At 40.7% G+C, this 16265-nt stretch overlaps 1 protein-coding gene across 1 annotated transcript in view; it reads left to right on the top strand.

Annotated features, from left to right (window-relative positions):
• OSGIN2 (oxidative stress induced growth inhibitor family member 2) overlaps positions 1–16102 on the top strand; it is a 42506-nt gene extending 26404 nt beyond the window's left edge. Inside the window, exons 4-6 of the mRNA XM_089679694.1 lie at positions 2106–2297; positions 3448–3539; positions 5625–16102. Coding sequence (XP_089535820.1) covers positions 2106–2297; positions 3448–3539; positions 5625–6669 — 1329 coding nt within the window. The 3' untranslated portion in view covers positions 6670–16102. The remainder of the gene's footprint in view (positions 1–2105; positions 2298–3447; positions 3540–5624) is intronic.
• The last annotated feature ends 163 nt before the right edge of the window (positions 16103–16265 follow it).

Genomic DNA, 16265 nt, shown 5'->3' with positions numbered 1-16265 from the left:
TCAGAAAGAAGGAACGGCATTGGGATCTAGCCCAAGGTCATCAACAGCTGGATGGGAAGATGAGGCAGAGTCATGATACAAGCCAAGGTCCGTTCACAGCCAGGCAATGAGGTACTGAATCAGAAAGGAGGATACAGAATCCAAAACACAGGCTGAGGTCACAATGGGTATATGGGAATCCAAAGGAAGGTCAAAGGCAAACTGGGTTAAACACAGGAAGGCAAACTTAGCAGGTTAGGTCACATGTAAATCGGGGACTAGCTGAAGACCAGTCTACAATCTGTCATATTCTATCCTAAATGGACCATTTGTCACCAATACCAATGCTGAGCATACATGTCCGCCTACATGCACGCTACTTGATGTCCAAGCTAATTTGTCCCTGCATGCATGCAAATATATCTTGCAGTGCCTTTATGCTTAGAAACCTGCATATGCACACACAATGGTCTATTCGAATTCTCACACACTGGAACTTACTTACAGAGACCCTCTTTTGTGAACTCCCCTGATCCTGGTTCCATTTTGTTAATGAGGGTTCAACTGCTTAAGGTTTGTTTTGACCGTGAAAGAGTCAAAGGGTGGTCTCAAACTCTAACACCCAAATCCAATTTTGCATTTTTGACTTGTGTTTGTATAAGTGTACATATCATCGCCACTTTTTAGTGTATCCAGGTGGAGTATACCTTGTTTTTTTCAGGACAGATTGGGCTTTCATTTGATAGAAAATGGTAATGGATATATCCTAATTTTGGTTTTGTTTTGACCAGTTTCTGCCGTGACAATTAGTCTGGACAGAATCTTCCTTTTTTAAATGTATAAAATGTTAAAGGTTTTCATTAAATGTAATTTGTGCATGCACAAAGCAGCATGTAGACTGCCATTTGGAAAAGCAAACTACTTGGCTGTCTGTGGCTTTTGTTATTTCTGAATTTATATTTAGAAAAAAAAAAAAGACGGCTCAACAATGACTGTCAACAACTGGTGCTCTGAGTCAGAGGGAAATCGGGAATCCTGAATGAAATACTTATTCTTGTTCAGCCAGATCCCTACCGTTTCTAGGAGAGGTCAGGAAAGGACTTTTTTTTTCTTTCTTTGTACACACATTTAAAGAAACAATCAATCTATATTAAATAAATAATAATGTAAAAAAAATACATATAGGCAACTTATTCACTCCCTTGTTATCTCTTGCCTTGACTATTGTAACTCCCTCCTCATTGGCCTACCTCATCGCAGGCTATCCCCTCTTCAGTCTATCATGAATGCTGCTGCCAGACTCATTCACCTTACTAACCTTTCTGTATCTGCCACCCCTCTCTGCCAATCCCTCCACTGGCTTCCCATTGCCCAACGGATAAAATTCAAAGTATTAATAACATATAAAGCCATTTTATAACTCAAAATTACATCACCGATCTTGTCTCCAAATATCACCCAAACCGTACTCTCCACTCATCCCACGACCTCCTGCTCTCTAGCTCCCTTGTCTCCTCCCATGCTCGTCTCCAGGACTTCTTCAGAGCTTCCCCCATCCACTGGAATTCTCTACCCCAATTTATCAGACTATCGCCTACTCTGCTCACTTTTAGGCGATCTCTGAAAACCTATCTCTTCAGGGAAACCTATCCTGTCCTCAGCTAATAATGGAATCTTCTACTCCTCCTACCAGTCCATCCCCCACAGTTACTACCTTTTTGTACCATTAGCCCCTCCCTCTTAGATTGTAAGCTCCAAGGAGCAGGACTTTCGTTATATTGTAAAGCGCTGAGCAAACTGTAGGCGCTATATAAATCCTGTATAATAATATATATATTTTTTTTTTAATTACACAAGATTAATTATATATATATATATATATATATATATATATATATATATATATACACTTTTTTTTTTTTTCTTTTCTTCTTCTTCCTTCACTTTTTTGAAATTGCACTGTAACTATTTTTCCCAAGAGGTTGCTTATAGTTTGAAGGTCGGAATACGTGGCACAGAATGTAATATCCTTCTGGTGATGTGATTCATCTTTTCTGACTAGTGTGTTATTTCTGATCTGTGTGTATTCTTCTTCCTTTTTTTTTTTTTTTTTTTTTTCCTAACAGGATTTGGAATACTTGTCAGAAGGGCTAGAAGGCCGTTCATCTAATCCAGTGGCAGTGTTGTTTGACACTCTTCTTCACCCGAATGCTGATTTTGGATATGAATACCAATCTGTTCTACAGTGGAAACTGGAACAAGAGCATTATATTCCCCATATAGTACTCGGCAAGGGGCCCCCAGGTGGAGCATGGCATGTAAGTTGGTGTTAATATTGGTGTATTATTATTATACAGTATTTATATAGCGCCAAAGGGTATGCTCAGCGCTGTACAGTAGCAGGGGGACAGAACATGAGACAAGACAGTAACAATACACTACACGAGGGGTTCGAGGGCCCTGCTCTTTCAAGCTTACAACCTAGGAGGAAGGGGACAGTGATACAGGAGGAGATGGCTGTGGGGGATGGAGTGGTGGGAGGAGTGGAGGAGGTTGTTAGGTGAGGTTGGGGTAGGCTTCCCTGAAGAGGAGGGTTTTCAGGGTGCGCCTGAAGGTGAGGAGGGTGGGTGACAGTCTGATGGATTGGGGTAGGGAGTTCCAGAGGATGGGGGAAGTCCTAGAGAAGTCCTGCAATCGGGCGTGGGAGGAGGAGACCAGGGAGCTAGAGAGTAGGAGGTCCTGTGAGGAGTGGAGGGCATGAGTAGGGTAGTATTTGGGTATCGGGTCAGTTATGTAGTTTGGGGCGGCATTGTGAATGGCTTTGTAGGTCAGGGTTAGCAGTTTGAATTTGATGCGTTGGGCAATCGGGAGCCAGTGAAGGGATTAAAGTGCATAAAGCTGTAGTTCTCCAAAACAATGAAATCTCCCCACAATGGCATTCTATGTGTTACTTGCTATCTCCAAAAATAGGGATCTAGTATATAGCAAATGGAATTCTCTTTTTTGACTGGAAAAAAACAAAAGGTCGCTGTCAATAATCATGAATTATTTTTGAATAAGGAACCCCAATTCCAAAAAATTGTGACTTTGTAAAATATACATAAAAACAGAATGCAAATATTTGCAAATCTCAAACCAATATTTTATTCACAATAGAAAATAGGAAAGATCAAATGTTTTAACCATGGCCATGTTTGGGTGTATTTATCTAAACAGTCTTTAAGTGGTTCTAAAGTCTAAATGTTTTTGCTTACTAAAAAATACCCCACTAACTGTACTGATTGAAATAGGTGGTGCTCAGGGGATATCTTGTTGTTCAGCAGCATTTTACACCCTGTCCTCCGCTACAGCCCAGTTCAAATACTATTTTACCCTTATGTTAGTTGAGCAGAAGGCTATCCAAGACTTGAAGAACTTTCTCCATATTATGTGCACCTTTTTTGATCATTCTTTATTTCCTTCACCCAGGATATGGAAGGATCTATTTTGACGCTTAGCCTTGGTGATTGGATGGAATTACCTGGACTTAAGTTTAAAGACTGGGTCTCTGGTAAGAGGCGGTAAGTTTCTTGTTCAAATATTTTATTTGAGAAAAGTGATAACATCATTCCAATACAGGTCAATACATAAAATATGAACAAAAAACAAGTGGATGTTACAAAGATAACAAGCAAACAAGGAGCACATTCAGGATCCATTTAAGAAGAAATATGTATATATTACAGTAAGAGATGCATTTACATCTTCACAAGTTTACTTATTTTTTTATTTCAGGTACTTATATAGTGCTGTCTATTTACGCAGCACTATACATATATATTGTACATTCACATCAGTCCCTAACCCTCAAGGGGTGTACAATCTAAGGTCCCTAACTCACATTCATACATATTAGGGCCAATTTAGACAAGATCCAATAAACCTACCAGCATGTCTTTGGAGTGTGGGAGGAAACCAAAGTACCCGGAGGAAACCCATGCAGGCACAGGGAGAACATGCAAACGCCAAGCAGGTGGTGCCGTGGTTGGGATTCGAACCAACAACCCTAGTACTGCCAGGCAGAAGTGCTAACTATTTAGCCACTGTGCTGCCCAGTAAAGCTCAGGGCCAGATAAACAATAGGTGAATCATGTTAGAGGGTAAAATGGAACAGGATGAGCATTAGCAAGGGTCACATTAGAGGGGGCTGCTATCGCCATAGCAGTGATAGGCGAATCACTTGAAAGATGGGAGGCCCAGGGAAGCAGAGGGAAGCTTCTGTGTGAAGGGGGGATTGCTGGGGCATTCCGAGCAGACTTTGTGTAGGTAAAGTCGCAAAACCCACTAACGTGTAACAACTTCAAAATGGAGAGAAGTTGAGCAAAAGGAGAAAGTTATTTGAAGAGGTAGAGTAGCAGAGAAGAGGGCAATAAGGATGGGGAGGGGGCAAAGGGAGGGGTCCCCAGCAGGTTTTGAACAGTCCCAATATTTCCATATTCTTAGCAAGCAATAAATGAGCTTTATACCAGCTCTCGCTGACACGGACAGCTGCCGGCACTGTGTAGTAATTTAATTGTCATATTTCACAGAAACCTTAATTTGTTGAAGTAGTCGCCTGATCGACAAATTACTTTCCTAGAGGTGACACAGCAGCCTTTCAGCTATTTACTTTCTGAAAATTATACCCCATGTCGCATTCGGCAGCCAGTACCACTGCTAAACATGACCCATTCAAGTGGTTGTGACACAGTATTCGCATTCAAAAAGCCTGTTCAGCTATCAAAATACAAAAAAAAAGTATTCAGTAGGCAGCAGTATCACTTCCTGAATGTTTGTCACCTTCTCCCGTGCTGCAGTTGATTTGCTTTTCACAGGACATGCAAGTGTAAATGAGCCTTAATTCAAACCTAGTGCAGAAGTTCTGAGATGAGGGTGAGGGAGCAGGGTGAGCTAAACAGGACAGCATGAACAAAGCCAGTGCTTTTCCTGTGACTTTTTAGATGAATTCCTCCATAGTACATGCAGTTGTGTAGGTCAGCAAGGGCTTCTTTTTAAAGCTCATTTACTGTTTTGGAAGAATATGAAAATATTGAATGTTCACAGGTTAGTCACAGATTCAGCGCCATTCCACACAAGTCTGGTTGTGAGTAGAGACTGGATTCAAATATTTTTCTGGGGTGGTACATTAGTACTTTGTAAATGGATTACTGAGGTTATAAATAAATGGACCTGTATGCCTCCTTTAATTGACAATGATCATGAGTGTATCTATAGGGTTCTATAAAATCCTAGGCTTCCAGTCAGAAGTATGAAAATTTAACTTTTCACCTTCATACCCTGAACCTTTTCCACCAATACTAACCTTTTTTTTTAAACCCTAATTCCACCACCAAATATGTTGAACCAATACAAATCTGTAGTACTACCATCTTCGCTGGAAATACTGTAGCCCGATATGGAGGCTGCATAGCCTGATAAAGGTGTTTAAGTGGACTTTTTGTTTGTTGGTACTTGGATAGTGTGTTCCAGATAGCAAATAGATACCTTTTTGCTCTTTACAAGAAGCCCAATATGGTGGTTTTTTGATTGAAAAACTAAATGGCAAATTTGTTAGGATTTTGGAATTCTTGCATATAACATGTTTTATGTGTCTCATATTTGCACAGAAATACCAAAAGTGACCGTGCAACCCCAGCAGAAGTGGCTGCTTATTACAAACATTATGTTAAAATAATGGGCATTCAAAGAAACTTTGTGGACAACACCTATATTACTTCTGTGGCAAGACCCTACCGTGAGCAGGAGCAATCTGACAGCCATGATTCTGAAGATGTTGCAACAGAAGAGCCTTGCATTAATAAAGAAAATGGGGAGCCCGTGATAAAGAAGAACTGGGAAATCCATGGCTATCGTAGAGCAGCTGATGGCTCTCACCAGCCCTTTTGTCTTTTTGCAGAAACTGTCATTCTTGCCACAGGAACATTTGATGCACCTGCTCGACTGGAGGTTCTTGGAGAGGACCTCCCATTTGTTTCACATTCCATTGCAGAGTTTGAAGAAGCTGTTGGCAAAGGGCAACTGAGTGGAGCAGTAGACCCAGTTTTGATTGTTGGGGCTGGGTTGACGGCAGCAGATGCCATTTTGTGTGCGCACAACAATAACATTCCAGTCATCCATGTTTTCCGTAGAAGACTCAATGATCCAAGTCTTATTTTTAAACAATTGCCAAAAAAACTATATCCGGAATACCACAAGGTTTATCATATGATGTGTACACAACTCAGTACTGTTGCTTCCAACTTCTATCCCCCTTATACAAGTTATCCAGAACACATTGTACTTTCTTTCAAGCCTGATATGAAGGTTGTTCTTCAAAGTAACAATGGACTTAAAAAAGTCCTAAAGATATCCACTGCTTTAGTTTTGATAGGTTCACATCCAAATTTGTTTTTCTTGAAGGAGCAAGGTCGAAGTTTGGGGCATCTTCCCAACCATCCAATCACCTGCAAGGGTAATCCTGTAGAGGTTGATCCATATACTTATGAATCCTCCAAAGAACCTAATCTCTTTGCCCTTGGTCCGCTTGTTGGTGATAACTTTATCAGATTCCTTAAAGGTGGGGCACTTGCCATAACAAAATGTCTGGAACTAAGGCAGAAAAAGAAAAGACATCGACTTGTAGAAAGTGGAAGAGATGATGGTGTGTCATAAACTTACCATGCACGCATGGCTATTTCTGCTTCTCTGGAAACCTTCTCTAACACTTTCGTGATCTGCAAATGTGCAGATTTCATCAGTATGTGTTTTTGCACAGTGCAATGTATTTCATAACCTATGGCAAAACTGAAAAGAAAAAAAACCGTTGCTGCTTTTGTAGAAGATCCTAGAAGCCTACGCAGAGGCCACGTCAAAGAATTCTATAGTTTCTTGTGTAATTTGTTACATATACAGTATGTTCTGTTTTATGTATTTTCAGTACCTGATTCCATTGACCATAAGCATTTTTCTTTTTACTGTTTTTTTTTATTATTTTGGGGCTATTGTTTAAATGATAAAATGAAAGTAGATGCATCTTTATTGCATCTATTTGTGCTCCTTTTTCAAAACACTAATTCACTTGTCAAGGTTTGTGCTCCATAGGTTTGTCTGTTCTTCAAGCATACAGAAGAATGAGTTGGACTGGATTCCAGCAATTCAAGGGAGTTCAGTACACATTAGGGGCTGGTTCACATCACGATTTCTAAGTTCCAGGTGCATTTTTGCATGCATGTTTACATGCGTTCTGGTACATTTTTTTTTTTTTTTTTTTTTTTTTCATTTTTTTTCCATCTCATTTCAGAACATATGTATATACATAGGTTCTGGTGTGTTTTGCTGCATTCCAGATATGTTCCATACAGAAATAATGCAGCGTGTTCTACTAATTTTTGTGTGACCTAGAGCCGTTCGAATACCTGGTAAACACTTTACATGTGTTTTTGATACAGATTAAAAATGCACTGGACTGCATGTGGTGTGAACTGGCCCTCAGTCTGAAGAATTGGAGAAGTTGGATTTGCAGCAATTCAATCGTAAAAATGTAAACTATAAAGCACCAGTCCACAAATCCTTGGAAGTCTTACATGTGTTCGGTTAATTTATCTCCTGCTACTGTTTTAGAAAAAAAAAATATTGCACTGATGTAATGCTAAGCAGTTATTACGCAGCATTCCTTTAAAAATAATCAAATATATGCATTTTGCATAAAAGCAGAGTTAATAACATAGCTGTAGGCTATTGCTTTGACAAATCAGCAGGCTGCAGAAGTGGAGGTGTTACAACTGTATTCCTTGTAGTATTAAACCTTCAGCATTTTGAAATATGACAGCCATGCACCTGCAGCCGCACAGCTGTCAAATTGGGAGCAGTGGCTGTGTCTGATCCCTATCACTGGGGATGCAAGGGACACCTGTGCATCTCTATGCGGTCCTTGCCTGGGCATACAAAATAGGATGAAGTGCTAAGGCCTGGTTCACACATGCTTCAGCTTGTAGAAGAGCTGTGAGAACAGCAAGCTTTGACAGAGTATGTGCAGAGCTTTCAGCAAACTTTGAAGCTTTCAAAGTACCATTCTGTTCCAATTTGTAAATGTTGAACACAGATTCTAATGGTAGTGCTGATTTCCACTTTAAGCAAGCTGCTAGCAGGCTTTCGACAAGCTTCAAGCCTTTGCCTTACAACTCCTGTTTGAATTGCTGTAAATCCTGTTTCCTACAGACCTGTGCACGTATTTACTCTTATGTTCTTCAGTTTCAATAAATTCCATGCCTAGTTATTAGAGAACATTCTGTACAGGTTCACAGAGGAATTAAAGTGCTCTTATTAAAGGTATTTGACTTGTGTGTTACAGATGAAGTTGTACACAAAGGAGCCTATTTAATAAGGAAATATAATGTACAAAGTACAGTGGTGATCTACATCCCCATACTGAAATCTCTTGTATTGGGTTACTGCATTTTGCATTGCCTTTTATTAGAAAGCTTGCAGTTGGTTTTGCTTTGTCTCGTTGCTGATGAAGCGTTTGTGTTCTTGTTTTATATTATTTTGTATTACTATGGTGACTGTTGTGTTAACAAAAATAGAAGATAATGGTAAAGAATTTTTATTGACGTTTGTTTACAAATTAAAGGGGGCTTTCATAGAAAGTGGACCTCCTTTAAGCCCAGTCTGTATTTATCCAACCTAAACGGTTTTGGTTAGTTGCCATTTGAGAGGAGTGCATGCTTGCACGTTTGTGCCTGCAGCTGCAGAGCTTCCAAAATTGCTAAAGCAACCATGACCCTGCACAGGAAGAGTGAAAGGATACGTTCACCTTTTTGACAAAAATAGTCAATGCACATTTTTTTGCAAGTAAAAAAAAGTGCATTTATTTTTGTGCGCAGGAGCCTGGAAAACATTGCACCAGTGATCAGTAGATTGCTGATGCCATGTAGATCTTCTGCACACCCGTCAGCATATCTGCTTGCTGTACGGGATGTACTGTCAAGTTGATATTCTGACAGGAAGCTTCAGTGTACTACCACAGCACCATGGTGGTTTATTGAAAACTACAAGCTCACAGCTGCCGGGACTTGTAGGCACTCATTCACAGAACCCTGAATGCATGATGTGGGCAAATGTGACAGCAAGTACCGGGAGACTTCTCCCCATATTATCTGTCAAGAGGGAGTGGGGCAGCGAGCACAGCTGCTGCTATGGGAACATGTTACATGTTCCACCTTTAAATATGGGTGTAACATGTTCCCATAGGTGAACTTATCCTTTTTTAAGGCTCACCTTTTTTTTTCTTCTGCCCATGGAAAACGTCCTCTTAAAGGGGTTGTAAAACTTTGTGTTTTTTGTTTTTAATAAAATCACAAACTTCATACTTACCTGCTCTGTGTTTTGCACAGAGCAGCCCCGATCCTTCTCTTCTTGGGTCCCCTGCCAGTGCTCCTGGCCCCTCCTCCCTGCCGAGTTCCCCCCAGAGCAAGCCCTGAGGGCACTTGTGTGTGCTTGCTCCCAAGCTGGCCCTGTATGCCTATAAGACATACAGAGTGCGGCTTGGCCTGGCCATGCCCCGCTTCCTCCTAACTGGCTGTGATTGATAGCAGCAGGAGCCAATGGCTCCTGCTATTGTGTCTCAGCCAATAAGGAGAGAGAGACTCGGAAGAGCCGAGGCTCTTGTGTACTGTAATGGGGGGTGACTGCACACTGAGGGTTTTTTTTAACCTTCAGCCTTTTAGAACCACTTTAAATCTGCTCAAAAACCAACACTTTCGGGAGTGTCGCTCTCCTGCCTCCAACTTCCCCCTGCACTCAGTGGTTCCTGTCAACCTGCACACCACTCCACAGTAGAAGTGAGCGGAACCATTGAGCTCAGCAGGGGATCAGGAGATTGACACTCCCAGAAGTGTCAGTTTCTCATACTTCAAAAGCAAACTTCTCTTTACCGACATTGCATTTGGAGAGAAAATACTCACCTCTGCCACCAAAGGCTGATAAGGCTTTTTGTCAAATTCTAATTTTTTGCCACTGTAATTGTGGCATTTTCTGAAGCTGAAATGAGAGCACTTGTTGCTCTCTGGTTCCATTGGGATTTGTAATGGCAATTGTGTGCTGAAACTATTTTTTTTCACTAAAGTTGCTTCTTTTCCAGTGCAGTATGAAATAATCTGATTGTTGTGTCAATTTAACAGACAAATCATGTCTGATATTTTCGTGTCCCTCCATAGTTTGGGTTTTACTGGAAACCAGCTGTTGTTTTATGAGTAATTCTTTTGAGGACTTGAAGTCAAGGGGCCTTGTTGTGGTGATTAGATGACTGGAAGGGTTAGTAGACACACTCACATTTTGCTAAACCTATCTGAAATTTGTACTATGTATTTAGTGCAATAGATTACCGTATTTTTCGCTCCATAAGACGCACCTGACCATAAGACGCACCTAGGTTTTAGAGGAGAAAAACAAGAAAAAAAAATATTCTGAACCAATGGACTGCGGACACAGTGCAGGGGATGACCAGAGACTGCGGACACAGTGCAGGGGATGACCAGAGACTGCGGACACAGTGCAGGGGATGACCAGAGACTGCGGACACAGTGCAGGGGATGACCAGAGACTGCGGACACAGTGCAGGGGATGACCAGAGACTGCGGACACAGTGCAGGGGATGACCAGAGACTGCGGACACAGTGCAGGGGATGACCAGAGACTGCTGACCTTTGGGGAGAAAGGGAAGGTGAGCGGGTACCTGAATTTGACAGGTACCCGCTCCCACTTCCGCGGAGTTGTCCTTCCCTCTTCTTCCCGGGCCAGCTTCTGTGACAGCCGGGTGCCCACTGCGCATGCGCGAGAAGCACTGCGCTTTGTGAATGGCCCGGCGCCTTCTGGGACCTGTCATGTGTCCCAGAAGACACCGGATCATTCACAAAGCGCAGCACATGCGCAGTGGGCACCCGGCTGTCACAGAAGCCAGCGCGGGAAGACTGTGCAGCGCTGGAGCGAGGAACAGGTAAGGCCCTGCAGGAGAGAACAGCTGAGCGGCCGGCCCGGTATTCTGACATGGTGGCGGCAGAAATACCGGACCGGCCGCTTTATATTCGCTCCATAAGACGCACTGACATTTTCCCCCCTTATTTGTATATATGGTTACCTCTTCATTTTAGTATGCAGCCTGTGCCGACAGTAGAGCTGTAGGAGGAACCCAGCAGGTCCTTCTACTATAGGCTTTTGAAAACAAGACCGGTTTCCCTGCACAAGCAGAGACAGCAGTGAAAGGTCTTTAGTACAGGAAGTTCTTGCACAAAGGCAAAGTGCAGGAGTTGTTTTATGCTGGCCAGATTGGGAATACATACACAAAGGGCACCAAAAACACATGCCTCTGGTACTTTGTTGAGATTTACTAACTGGGAGCTCAGCTTTAAGGTCCTGCACATGCCTTGATATGACCCCATACAGAGTGGAGAATGAGTGAGTAAAACCCCTTGCATGCTCTGATATGGCCCCCTATCCCAACCTTTAATATCTTGAAGTGGCCTATATACAGGGAAATAGGGAATTATATGATGGTAAAGGTATACAGGGGTTTTCAATGAAAAGGAGCCACACAGGAATAGGCACTTTTGTTTTTTTTTTAAGGTATTCTTGAAGAATGTTTAGTTCCTGGTGACAGGATTGATCACCTTGGCAGTATTTTTTTTCTTTCAAGGAACCTTGCATCACAGTATATTTAATTTTTTATGCTTTTTATTCAAAAGAAACATGTTTTCATGCCAAAGTAAAAACCAGTCTTTGCAAAGTGAATTAAATGTAATTACAGCCCATGAACACAACATTGCTGATTGCATAAGTTTACGCTTTCTTCTTTTTCTAGTTTGTATCTAGTTAGTGCACTTTGCCAGCACTTAGGCTTGTAACGCCTTCAGCGGGGTTTTTTACCAGTCTTCTTGCACAGTTATGTATGGTAGATGGACTGTTGTTTACTGCTGTACCTTAATATTTCTCTTTTCTTGGCAACTGATTTCAAGTATATGTGAACTACTACCTTGTAAAACAACTGATCCAGCTTAAAACTGATGTTAAAGTTGTTGTGTGTGTGTGTGTGTATATATATATATATATATATATATCTCATGATTTGTATTTTTATATCACATAATCTATGTTCTCAGTTGCCTAAGGGGCTTAGAGAGCTAGGGGTGGAGAAACTGCAGGATACTGATCTTCAAAGTGTATGATTGACTAGTGGGAGGACAGGCAAGCTGTTTTCCCAGCACTGCCAGAAAACTGACCATGCTAGGATGAATATGTTTCTATGCCTAGTGTGGTCCATATGAAATAGGAAAGCAGGAGGACTACCACATTTTTTTTCCCCCCACACAAAAAGTATCCTGTTCACTTTGTAATGCTTCCTTTAACGGAAGTACATGGTACAGCACAAGGCACATATTAGGTATATGAAATGTTGGGGTAACATTCTTTAACTACTCCATGGGATAAAAAGGGACTTGGAAATATTTTTTTTTTCTATAGCCATTAGAGTTGTTTGAAATAATCTTTATGGCCTATTTTATAGCAACTACTGACCCAGCCCAATGTTCAGTTATACTACAATCACTTGAAACTTTTGACCACACACAGCTGATATCCATTTTATGGCATGACTTTGGAAAAGAATTGGTTAGATCAGTAAGGATTTAGGTGCATCATATGAAAGGGGTGTACACTTTTGAAATTGCTTATCTTTGGGTTCATTTTTTGTAATTTAAATCAATTTGCAGAGATCTGAATGCCACTGTGATTTAATGTTCTATGACAATAAAACATACTCCAAGGGGGTTGATACTTTTTATAATAATTCTATTTAATGCCTCGTGAAAATACCTAGCCCTCACAACAGCCACCCCATGCATTTACCTCGCCTGTATATTTGTATATGTGCTGCAGCAGTTTTTTCTTTCACTTGGAATGTGTGCATTACATACGGATAGTGTAGAAGTGATTGCATTCTGAAGCCAAAGCTTTTCAGCCTTGCATTGTATCAGCATAGGCACTTTGTGACTGAGCTGTTGTCATAGACTTGATCATACAGGAGGCTGAACAAAGGTCATGCTTTATTCCTGGATGGCTATGATGTATTTCACAGCTTACATTTATTTGAAGGTAATGATGCATAAATATTATTGTTTAAAATGTATATGAAAACCTAGTGTTTAAGCAACGTAGTACATGTTGGTGTTCTCTTAGCCAAGAATATCCAATTAAATTACATTTTGCAATCACATACTCTAACAAAGCAGTGTTCAGTACTGGCAAAGAAAACACACTTGGATTAGTTAAAAGTAATAGGGTGCAGTTCCCCATAGCAGCCAATCCAGATCTGCTTTTTTCTAATGGTTTGTTTGTTGATTGGGTGATTTATTTCAGGAAATCTTGTATCACAGAAACCTCTCATTTGTCCTGAACTTCAAGCTAAATGACATCTCTGATCACAAATCTACATCCATCATAGACCTCAGAAGTAGTTGTTTCAGCTGCTGTAAAGACAGGCACACTGCATAAGCAAGGAAGATCCACCACTCTGGATGTGGTGGTCATTCTGTGGGACAAGGTTCTCATTCATGGGAAAAGACTATTCCTAAAAGTGGGAAGTGGTTGCATTTGCTAAAGCAATATAGCCTTGTCACCAACCTTAAAAAAATTGTTGGTAACAACACAGAAAAATCAAGTATTTTAAACAAACAAAAAAAAGTAATATATTGTAGCGTACCAATCCTTAGATGTGGTGGTTGCATTTTTCCCCTTTATTTTCACCTGTGATCCAGCCAGTAAACTTTGCCTGAGGGTGTCTGCATTCTGGATGAAGTAGTAAAGCAGACCTTTTGGACAGCAGCTTTGTCAGTTGGGGGGGCCCTTTCACATTGACCTTCCAATTAGGTCCGCCTGCCCATTTTTAAAGTGGACCCGATCAGAACCTCTATCTTCCTGTATGGAACAGCAGGTGTAAACAGACATGTGTCCATTTACACCCGCTGACATCCAATCTGATCCGCCAAAAAGACTGATGGTGATCTGTTTCCCTTCCATCAGATCAAATGGAAACTGACAGGTGGTCCATTTCCATCCAACCGCCCATAAGGGACAGTGAGCTGTGTCCGCTCTGCATAAGTGGGTGGCTTTGCCCTGGGTGAAAGGGGCCTAAATCTGCTAGTCTAACAAATTGAAGCTGAACTCCAGCTACAATTACAACAACAGTTTTTGGGTGTGTTTATTTTTTTTTCCCCCTTTTTGGTAATGGTTTTAAATTCATTAAATCTGACCATTTTATATGCGCAAAATCGTGTGTGTGTGTGTTTTGCATTTCAGGGTAGAGTGTGTGTGCTGGGCTGCCATTAGCAGCTAGGGATGTTAATCACTGGCTCCCGGCCAGACACTCCCCACTCGGCAAAAAATAAAGCAGAGATAGAGAAAGCTCTATTTGTGGGGAAAAAAAAGGACATAAATCTAATTTATGTACAGAGTTGCATGACCGTGCAATTGTAGTAATTAAGTAAGGCAGTGCAAAAAAATGGCCTGGTAAGGGGGGGGGGGGGGGTGTAAATCCTCTGGAGGGCAAGTATTTGGAAAAAAAAAAAACTTACTGGCTAGATCACCAGATGAAAAAAAAAAAAAAAGGGAAAAAGCATTTAAAAAAAGAAAAATAATGCAGCTGCCACATCTAAGCTGCAACTTAATGCATACATTTTTGGTTTAAATGCTTAGTTTAGGTTTTTTTTTTGTTTTTCTTGCAAACACTCGTGTGTCTCTGAACTTGCTAGAGAATTGACACTTTAGAACATGCCAGTTACTTGGCACAGTTCCTTACCTTCTTGCATGTCATAGCCCTTGTCTCCTCTGGTAGTGCTTAATGACTGTCATGTGTTCACCCAGCTTTATCTGCCCCTCCCTACAGAACTTATGTAGCCGTCAGAGAAGGAGCGGAGGTAAGTACTTGAGTGACAGCTCTGAATCTGCTGGGGCTGCTGACATTACATCCAAGATGGCAGCACACAGCAAGTCTTGGATTGTGTCTGTTTTTACCAGGGAGGCTTTTATGCGTAAATAACATGCACACAATATGTTAAATGCACATATCTTGAGGGAATAGTGTTAAAATGAATAGTCTGGTGACCTTTAAATTCTGGTTGTATTCATTTTTGTATGCAATGCACAACTTTTCTAGATCAAATTACATCCCACAGGACAATGGGATAGGCCAATCTAATTTCAGGTCTCCTTTTATAATTTAGGTTGGATAGCAAAAGCAAGCTTATGGCTGGTGTGTGCAGTTTTATATGAATGCTGCCATTGCTTCCCACCTTCAATACAAGAACACAGGGAAAACAAAACTCTGATTCTTTCAGGTTGACTGTATAATCACTCATTCACAAACTCCTAATTTTTGACAATGCTAAAAAGGGGCTGGTGATTCCCTTGGCATTGGAGGGCCAACATGAATGTGTACATAACATATGTTCAACTTGGGAAAGCAATTAAAAAAAAAGGTTTAGGGCTTCAGTTTTTAATCCATTTGTAAAAATCCTACTCAACTTAAAATCAAATATGGATTCAGTGTGCATATACAATGATTAGGTTATCTGGGGACTTGGTCACTGTGGTACAATGAACCCAAGCCATGTGTAAGTATGCCACAGTTTTCTTTTATTTTAATGAAGGAAATGTTTCTGTGTGATGTGTTTGCCCTTTTAGTGTGTGTATGTATACCAACATTAAATTGTGAAAGATACTAATGGTTAAGACCTCTATGGGCTCCATATTTTAGTTGCATTGTCTGCACATTAGCACTTAAAATGTTACTTATTTTGTATTTTAAGGAAGCATTTTGTAACATGTTTTTGAATGTCTGACTCCTAGATGGTGTAACCTCAAAGAGCCCTAAGCGTATATGTCTGGCATAATCATTATGGTTTCTCTGTGAAACATCCGTACATTACTCACACATAATACTGTGTAATATCTATTCAGATGCTGTATGTAACAATTTGCTGTGCAAAATATGGTTGTTGAAATGCAACTTTATATTATGCAATATAAAATTCAGATAAAGAGAATGGATCTTTGACCATTTTTGTTGTCGGTTTTTAGTGATTTTGGTGTATTTTGTTTGTTTTTTTTTTTTTTTCCTCAAACTATTTTCTTGTGTGCAACTCAGATGTGGCCTCAAAAAGCCATGCACTGAGCTTGTTCAACTTCCTTGAAAAAGTGGAAAATCCATTTAAAAGAACACA

This window comes from Staurois parvus, unplaced genomic scaffold (genome assembly GCF_062004578.1).
Source record: "Staurois parvus isolate SC_StPar_1 unplaced genomic scaffold, SC_StPar_1.0 ptg000230l, whole genome shotgun sequence".
NCBI classification, from domain to species: Eukaryota; Metazoa; Chordata; class Amphibia; order Anura; family Ranidae; genus Staurois; species Staurois parvus.
This window is presented reverse-complemented; position numbering and strand designations above follow the sequence as displayed.